Source organism: Camelus dromedarius, chromosome 12, assembly GCF_036321535.1.
Source record: "Camelus dromedarius isolate mCamDro1 chromosome 12, mCamDro1.pat, whole genome shotgun sequence".
NCBI lineage: Eukaryota > Metazoa > Chordata > Mammalia > Artiodactyla > Camelidae > Camelus > Camelus dromedarius.
In genome coordinates this window covers 10,860,423-10,870,046 of record NC_087447.1, presented here as the reverse complement: position 1 = coordinate 10,870,046, position 9,624 = coordinate 10,860,423, and the positions used below count along the sequence as shown (strand labels likewise).

At 41.7% G+C, this 9,624-nt stretch overlaps 2 protein-coding genes across 2 annotated transcripts; both read left to right on the top strand.

The window, feature by feature from the left end:
• Nucleotides 1-207: 207 nt before the first annotated feature.
• Nucleotides 208-1,152, top strand: LOC105094912 (olfactory receptor 4D6). The gene has a single exon (XM_010987015.2). It carries the CDS (start codon nt 208-210, stop codon nt 1,150-1,152), a length of 945 nt encoding a protein of 314 aa, XP_010985317.2.
• Nucleotides 1,153-6,862: 5,710 nt separating this feature from the next.
• Nucleotides 6,863-7,798, top strand: LOC105094911 (olfactory receptor 4D10). Its single transcript, XM_010987014.3, has one exon. The coding sequence runs from the start codon at nt 6,863-6,865 to the stop codon at nt 7,796-7,798; it is 936 nt and encodes a 311-aa protein (XP_010985316.2).
• Nucleotides 7,799-9,624: the final 1,826 nt, after the last annotated feature.

Here is a 9,624-nt window from a genome sequence, read left to right as displayed (position 1 = left end):
AAAACGAAGAGTCATCAGGGCAAAAATTTTTCAGATCTTCACAAAAAGGAAGACTCAAGCACAGGTTTTCTAGTAGTCATGAAGATCTAAACGCTTAAAAGAGCCTTGTATCAGTATATGATCCATGATGTTGCCCCCTATGACACCATACTCCTAACCCTAACATATCTTCTTCCAAGATAGACCTGGATGAAGGTGGTCCCCATCATGGGCCAGAGCAACCACACCGGCGTGAAGGAATTTGTCTTCCTGGAACTCACTCACTTCCGGGAACTGGAGTTTTTCTTGTTTGTGGTCTTCCTTGCTGTGTATGTAACAACCGTGCTGGGCAATGCCCTCATTGTGGTGACCATCACCTGTGAGTCCCGCCTCCACACTCCCATGTACTTTCTCCTGCGGAACAAGTCAGTCCTAGATATTGTTTTCACATCTGTCACTGTTCCCAAGTTCCTGGTGGATCTTCTATCAGAGAGGAAAACCATCTCCTACAATGGCTGCATGGCACAGATATTTTTCTTCCACTTTGTTGGTGGAGCAGATATTTTTTTTCTCTCTGTGATGGCCTATGACAGATACCTTGCAATCTCCAAACCCCTGCATTATGTGACCATTATGAGGAGAGAGATGTGGGTGGCCTTGGTGGTGGCTTCCTGGGTAGGTGGTGGTTTGCACTCCATTGTCCAGATAATTCTGATGCTTCCACTTTCCTTCTGTGGCCCCAACATCCTGGACGCCCTCTACTGTGATGTGCCCCAGGTGGTTAAGCTGGCCTGCACTGACACCTTTGCTCTGCAGCTTCTCATGATCTCTAACAATGGGCTGGTGACCCTGCTGTGGTTCCTCCTGCTCCTGGGGTCCTATACCGTCATTCTGGTGATGCTGAGAGCTCACTCCGGGGAGGGTTGGAACAAAGCCCTCTCCACCTGCACCTCCCACATCCTCGTGGTGACTCTTCACTTTGTGCCCTGTGTTTACATCTACTGCCGGCCCTTCACTATGCTGCCCATGGACACAGCTGTGTCCATCAATAACACGGTCATCACCCCCATGCTAAACCCCATGATCTACACCCTGAGGAACCAGGAGATGAAGTCAGCCATGAGGAGACTGCAGAGGAGGCTTGGGCCTGTTGAGAGCGAGAAACTGGGATGAGCAGTCAGATTGAGACTGGACATTTATTTTGAGTTGGTTTTCTCAAACCACTGCCCTAAGGGTAAGAGGCAGCTAACTCTCCACAGTCATTTCTGTATATCCCCAGAGCCACGAAACTCTATTAGAGAGGCTGTGAGAACAAAAGGAAGAGGTGAGATTGAACATCAGCCATCAGGCTTGCGGTCCGGGGAGAAGTAGGGGTCTGAGGTTGAAATCAATAACCTAAATGCTATTTTGGTGGATCTGTGGCCCTCATGCTACTTTCACCACCTGTGATGTGGGAATAGCCTTGTCTCCTGACAAGGTTGTCATGAGAATGAAACATTGAGAGGATTACAATTGCAAAGGTTAGCACCACTCCTGGCATTAATGAGGCATATAATCAATGCCCCCTATTATCCACACCTCTGTTCCTATATGTGCATATATACAGATATGGATATATTTATTCCACACATTCTCTCCCTAGTGACTGTTATTTTCAGTTGATTATTAAAATCACTTCTTGATTTAATGCTGTAAGTACAGAATCTCTGATACATTTCACTAATTACTGAAAAGAGAAGGACTAGTTTAAGTTGTGTCAAGTCTGATATATCTATAAACAAATCTATACAAGAACCAAGTATTTCCTATTCTCAAGTCTTTTCTACTTTTTTGCCCACTGAGATTAATATCAAAAGGACTTGTCCAGTGGGGGGATGTACCTGCACAAAGTGCCCATTTCTTTTATGTCAACCTGAAGTTCCTTCTTTCCTCTATCCCCTCGTCCTATTTCACCCCTGGCTTTTAGAGCTGGAGCAAAACTGTAGTTTTGATCTATGTATGTATAGACAACTCAAGACACATCATTGTAGTACAAAAAAAATTACCTAAGAAGTAACTTTTCACACACTCAAGACCCATTTTCTGTACCAGGAGAGAAAAGAAACATACTGTATGAAGGGTCATTTAGGACTAGAGACTGAATCTGTGTTATAATCCACCTCTCTCCCAAGAGAAGGAATCCAAGAAAAAGAAAAAAGAAAAAGAATAAATCTCCTTTCTCTCTCTATGCTCACCTCAAATTCCACGCTTCTGCCTTCAATAGTTTTTTCAAAAATTGGCCAAGAGGAATAAAGAAGTTGAGGAAATTGCAACATACAGAACAATTTTTTTAAAATGTTATGAGGGGTTAATATTTAGCTGAAAAGGTCCTTTTGGTGACACACAGCTGTGATCTTCTCTGAGTCTTACAAGACAAAGAAACTGGGCCAAGACTCTAAATCATAGACCAGTGCTTCGAAAGCTTTTTAAAATTATTGCCCCCCCAAAAGAGTTATTAGATATTTTTCCTAATTGCTCTCCCTCATGAAAATTTATTACCAAAATATATTGTATATACTTTTGTGTACTGAGGTTCTCTAAAGAAGCACACATCATTGTAATATCTAAGTTTTTGGCCCCTCAAGAACCAAATTTTGCTCCCTTGGACATAAAGCCTACATTGAGAATGAATGATCACATGATATGAAATGTCTGTATAAATGTTTCTTCAAAACTGAGAGAATCATAGAATATGCAGATATATGTCTTCTAGAACCGTACAAGGAAGGCATAGAAATGTGAGTATGTTTATGTTTGTGTGTGTGTGTGTGTGTGTGTGTGTACTTGCATGCAATAATGACTTAGAAGCTGTTTAATAACCCCCACTGGAACTCCAACACTAGCAGAAGAATGTCCATCCTCTTTTCACACTCACATTCAATAAAATCCCCTTTGCTAATTCCCATATTAGGCTTGCACCTTGGGGATTAGTGAGCATAGCAGGGACACTTTGGGACAAGCAGAAGAGCTATGATGATGTAACTCCCCACGTCTGCCTTTTCCAACATGAAGGTTGAAGAGAAGACACTGAAGTCCAGTATAACTAATCTTCACAAGAACTTCACCTCTAACGTGCTAGTTCTTCAGCATCACATACACTGAGGCCCAGCTACCCAGTCTCAGAAGGTGTAAATTCCTGGTTGGATACTGAAGGATTTAGGTAAGAACAGTAAACCATCAGAACATGAGACATTGTGGATCATACATGAATAGTATGAGCATGAAAAATATACCTGGTGTGTAAGATGCTGCAAAGAGAGCTGAAACAACAGAAAACAAAGTGGATGTTAAATATTGGGAAAGGAGGAATGTCTTCCTAAGGAAAAGGGGCTACAGAGATGGGGTCAGGGTGGTACAAGAGAAAGCAGCTTGCATTTGATGGAACAACTGAGTTGTGTATAAGAAGCAGATTTTGTTCCAGCTTAGGGTTTGCCTGAGGGAATCACAGAACCTCTTTCCACAAGATGGGTGCTTCCTCAAAAAACATGATTTTAACCCCAGATTCCCTTAAAAACTATGCAGGTTTCAAAAGCAGCCCCACACCTGTACATGACTTACTGGGCCTCTTGCCTTTGATCCAGAGCCAATCTCAGCCCCAAATCCAACCACCCAGCATGGAATCCTCGGGTCCACTTGGTTAATTCATACCAGCTCATTGGAACAAAAATGAGCAAGTTGGCTAAAAGAGAAGCTGTCCTTCTACTGAATAGCACTTTACATTCTGCAAATGTCCTCATAAATAACCCTTCAGGACAGACACTTTTTTCTTCAGAGGAATGAAAGGGAAGCGAGTTAATTGAATGCCTAATATGTGCTGGACACTTTACCAGTGCGATTATAGTTGCTCCTAATGCTACCTAATGAAGCGAGTGCTGTGCCTCCCAGTTTACAGAGGAGGAAACTAAAGGAAAATAAAGGACTTGCTTCAAGTAACAAAGAAGGAAGAGGCAGAATTCCAGCCCTGGGGTGCCTCCAGACCTCTTAACATCGTCCTACAGGGCATCTCACTAGACGCTACATCACACTAGGCTGTTCCCACATTTTACAGCTAAGCACCTGAGGCACAGAGAGGCTGCACAACTTCCTCAGGGTCGCAAAGCTATTTTAAAGCCTGGATCAGAAAGCAAACCTCTATCTGGCATCCCTGAGGCCAAGTCAGAGACATTTACAAAAGGGTCTCTTAGCTTATGTTTGTCAACATCCTTCTCACTTATTCAAACTCCAACGCCAATGCCTGTGTAATGTACACTCGCCAGCAAAGTTTATTCATTAATTTTTTTAAAAAACATTTATTGAGCACCTAATATGTGCCCCAGGTGAAGCAAATCTTTGATTACATTAGAATGAATGAAATAGTGAGTGGACAGGATGAACTTGAGGTATTGCAGGGAAATTACAGTGAACCAAGGAGAGACAGACATATGAGAAATTAGATGAAATAAACTGTAATAGGTGCCAGAAGTCTATGCAGGGGATTGTGAGTCATAAAAGGATATCAGGAAAGTTTCCACAGAGGAGGAGACTCTGAACCTGAGTGTTAGGAGATCAATGTTCATCAAAGAGGAGACCCTGCGGGTGGGGAGGACATGGTAGGTGGAAAAAGCAGCAGGAACACAAATCCAAAGGCATGGGCCAGCAAGGATTTGCATAACATCTGAAGACCTGAAACAGGATCAAAGGAAACAGGGCACCAGATAATATTCAAGATGGAGAAAAGTCTTGAATGCTGTAAGAGGAGTTCTATCTTTATTCTGTAGGCAGTGGGGAACCATTGAAAAGTTTCAAACAAAGGAACAGATGGTTCCATTTGTGACTTATTAATATACTTTTGGAAACAACAGAGAGGATGAATTAGAGAACACCACACCAAAGAAAAGACCAGTTAGGAAATTCTTGCAACAATCTAAGAAGAAATGAAACCGGTCTAACTGAGGATGAAGCAAAGGGGATACATTGAGAGACAGGTAGAAAGTAGATCCCTCAGAAGAGATTTGACACAATGTCCAGGTTGCTGGCAATGTAGGTGCTTCAGGTAAGTCTTTTGGATAAAATGTGCTAACCTAGCAATACATGCTGTGGAGGTGACCATGTCCATAAAGACGGAATAAACTGGGGAAACAAAACAAGTAACCATATCCTCCAGAGCAAATGAGAGGCGACATGTGTCTTCTGCTTATTTATCCACATAATTTCTCAAGACTCTGAAAGCTTGTTTCTACACAAGCCAAGCACAATGCTTCCCAGCTGGGCACTGATCAAAGGACCATCTATCTACATGGTGGTTTCAGATAACTCAGATGTTAAGCTGAGGATTCCTTTTTTTTCTCTAACTCTTGAGTTAACCTTATTTTTTTCAACTGCTGCCACCATCATAAGTCTACTTAGAAATATGTATGGGGCTAAAAGTCAAAGATTGATTTCACCACTAGCTTCCTGTGTGACCTTTCACATGTCACTTAAGCATCTTCCGGAATTTGATTTTTCCTAGATTAATATTCAAGCATTAAAAGGCTGGCTAATCCTGACTCACATGGGCAAAATAGAATGAACTGAAAATTCTCTCAGTTGGATCTGCCCCTTCCTCCCCAACAAGGACTGTACAGTAAGAGGACCAGCAGGCCTCCAGGAACAGGGAGCTGCCATTGCTTCCGTCCTGTGTTAGCTCGCACTCCATCAGGAAATGCAAATAGCAAGCTCATCAGAAGCTGCTTAAGTTTATAGGAAGGGCGCAGGAGGAAATCTGCATTTACCTGCCTCCATCACTGTGATATCTTTGCATTTCATGCCCTTCCTCTATATAGGCATGCCCGGAACATTTGCTGTCTGCTTTGTGAACAGAACTATCTCCATCACCATCCTTATCATCTTCTTTGTGTTAAACTCCAACCCCTGAAATGAAATTTAAAAATTAAAGAGACATCACTTCTGAAAGCTAGTAGAAGGGGCGTTGTCTGAAATTCCATGGTGATGGGGAGTGGAAATCAAAGGGGTGATGAAACTCAGCACTGACGGTGCTAGAAAAATTCTGTAAAGAGTACCTTATGCAAATTATTGTAGGATTTATGTATCCTGAAACTGGCAGACAGTGTGGTATTGTGGAAAAATCCTAGTACTAAGAGACAGAAGAAATTTGTGTTCCTTTCTCTCTGCCACTGATTTTCTGTGTGACCTTGGAAGATTGACTTACCTGGATGGAGTTCAGTTTCAGTATTATTGAACTAGGCATGACTGCACCTCCTACCCCTCTAGCCTCCGAGGGAAGTTAGGAAAATTTATTGAAATGAGGTGCACAGTCGCTTTTAAAGCTATAAATTGACACAACATTGTAAACTGACTCTACTTCAATAAAAATATAATACGTAAAAAATATAATATGTTATTGAAGTTGATCCCTATCATGTTGTTACAGAAAGGCATTTGAGGGTTGATTTACTCTAACGGCTTTTAAGTCTAATGGCTTTTAAGCCATAGGAACAAAGTGGAATGTGAATAAAATCACAGTTGCTCTGATTCACAAAGGCACAGGGAACCCACAACTGCTTCCACAAAACCTTCCTTAAGTTCTCTTCCTCGGCAACTTCTAGAGGTGGACTGTAACAGAAGCCAAAGGTCCCCATCAAGCGCAGTAAGGAAATGACCCTACAACTTGTACTAACCAGGGAGTGAAACAAGAGGAACTGAGTGATTTCTCCAGTTAACACAGCAAGTTCATGAAGAATAAGATACATGAGTTTTTGAATGATGTGTGTTCAATTTCTGTATGAGACAAACCTTTGCTGATTTCATTGCCTCAGTAATATTATTATTTCATTCAAAGCTGCACATGGAGAAAGGAATTCTTCCAATGGCCTTGAGAAATCATACCAGGGTGTCTGAATTTATTTTTCGTGGACTGACCCAGTCTCAAGAACTGAGCTTGCTCTTATTTTTCTTTTTAGCTACAGTTTATGTAACAACTGTGTTAGCAAATATTGCCATCATGGTCACCGTGACCTGTGACTCTCGCCTTCACACCCCCATGTATTTTTTGCTCCGTAATTTGTCTATTGCCGATATCTGCTTTTCCTCCATCACAGCTCCCAAGGTTCTGGTGGACCTTCTGCGACAGAGAAAGACCATCTCCTTCAATGGCTGCTTCGCCCAGATGTTTTTCTTCCATCTTATTGGAGGGGTGGATGTATTTTCTCTGTCACTGATGGCCTTAGATCGGTATGTGGCCATCTCTAAGCCCCTGCACTATGTGACCATCATGAATAGAGGCTGCTGCATTGGGTTAATAGTGGCCTCCTGGGTGGGGGGCTTTGTCCACTCCATCGTGCAGATTTCCCTGTTGCTCCCACTCCCCTTCTGTGGACCCAATGTTCTTGACACCTTCTACTGTGATGTCCCCCAGGTCCTCAAACTCGCCTGCACTGACATTTTTATGCTTGAGCTGCTGATGATTTCCAACAATGGACTGCTCACCACACTGTGGTTTCTCTTCCTCCTGGTGTCCTATACAGTCATATTATTATTACTGAGGTCTCAAGCAGGGGAGGGCAGGAGGAAAGCCATCTCCACCTGCACGGCCCACATCACGGTGGTGACCCTGCACTTTGTGCCCTGCATCTACGTCTATGCCCGGCCCTTCACTGCCCTCCCCACTGATAAGACCATATCTGTCACCTTCACCATCATCATCCCTGTCCTGAACCCCATGATCTACACCCTGAGGAACAATGAGATGAAGTCAGCCATGAAAAGACTGAAGAGAAGACTCACGCGTTCTGAGAAGGAATAATCTCATTATAGAGTGTGGATCAAGATGCAAGTATATGATGAACTATTTTCTTAAAATATTAGCTGAGATATATTGGGGCTCAACCATACATAGACAATTAGCTGTACCAGGATGGCACAGACAAAAAGGACCAGGATCTTGGAACACTGGTGTTAAAAAGGAACACCAGCAGGAAGTTACACAAAAAGAGCAGAGTCCTTACAGAGCAACTGACAGCAAGCAGAACACAAATGTGAACTATAATAGAACCTGGGTGTCCAGGCAACAGAGTAAAGACTAGTACTGCATTGTCCAGGCATGCAGCAGGCAGCAGGGACACCTATCTCAACACAGCAGGGATCCAGTGGCTAGGATCCAGTTCAACAATAGACTATGATTATTAACTAATCATATGCTATGTATGAAACACTGTCTGCAAACATTCTTCACTATCACTTCTGTCCTGTCAGCAACTTTGGACTGTCTGCTTAATTAACTCACCTATAAAATACACCAGCACCTTCTGCCACAACCATTCAGGAAATGTAAAGTCTTGGTTTTTAAGAGTTTCCATTGCCTTTCACGCCCTGTGACTTTGTCAGAACTGAATGTGACCTGGAACTTACACAGGCTGATTTTGTAAACCCTTGGTATGTACGTGACTACAGAAATGGTAAGAATCTGGAACCACCAACTTTGGCATAAGCTTGTTTGACTGCTTGAAAAAAGAAAAATCTATATCCAACCCAAAGAATACTTTTATTTTTCTTATGTGTACTTCTTTATCATTTCCTTATCACCGCGTATTTTAAAACCCCATAAAACTTCAAATTAGTAGATTGAATTCTCTTTTATATTCCCAGTGTCTAGAATAGTGCCTGACCGATAAATATGTTTCAAATATGTAGAAAGGAGTGGAATGAATGTATGTAAGAAGATGACACCAAATTCGACTGGATCTTAGATTTTTAGTATTTAAAATTGACTTTACTTCTTGAACAGATACTTCTTCACGGAAGCCAAAGGAAATGGAAATGATCAAATCAGAGTGTACTACAATCTGAAACTCTAGGCTTTATACAGGACCACATTCCCTTATTTTAATTTATTGGGACCAGATAGGTTTCGCAATTTCAAATTTCTTCAATTTTAGAAAGATAACACAGTGCATGTATTTTCTACTACATCATTTTTCTCACTGGAAGCACCTGATACCCAAACACTTTAATCAATTTCTGCAATAAAGTATGTGAATATTCCCACTAAGTGCAATCAATAAAAACTACACATGGCCTCATATTAATTCAAATCAAATGTTGCAACACAAAATTGGTTCAGGTCAGATCAGATTTACTACCAAATGACTTTCTAAAAATCAGCATTCTGAGTTTGGAGATTTCAGAATGACTGGCAACAAATACAGAAATTGAGTAAGAGAGGATTATAGTAGGCAAGATATTTACATCCTAATCCCCAGAATCTGAGTGTGTGGTGTGTTACATGGCAAAGGAAATTAAGGTTGCAAATGGAAGTTTGCTAAGGATCTCATCTTCAAATAGGGAGGTTATCCTGGATCATCTGAGGAAGCCCAATGTAATCACCAAGGTCTCTAAAAGTAGAAGAGAAAGACAGGAGCGAAGGCTGGAGTAATAAATACAATATGAGAAGAATTTGGTTTTAAAGATGGAAGGGCCCACAACCAAGGAATGTGGCCAGCTTCTAGAAGCTAGATAAACCAAGGTAATGGACTCTCCCCTAGAGACTCCAAAAAGACCTATGTCAGATTTCTGATCTACAGAATTGTCAGATAATAAATTTATGTTGTTTTAAGCCACTAAGTGTGTGGT

Excerpts from the sequence above, each read along its gene's own strand:
- LOC105094912 (XM_010987015.2), top strand. The coding sequence starts at position 208 with ATGGGCCAGAGCAACCACACCGGCGTGAAGGAATTTGTCTTCCTGGAA.
- LOC105094911 (XM_010987014.3), top strand. The coding sequence starts at position 6,863 with ATGGCCTTGAGAAATCATACCAGGGTGTCTGAATTTATTTTTCGTGGA.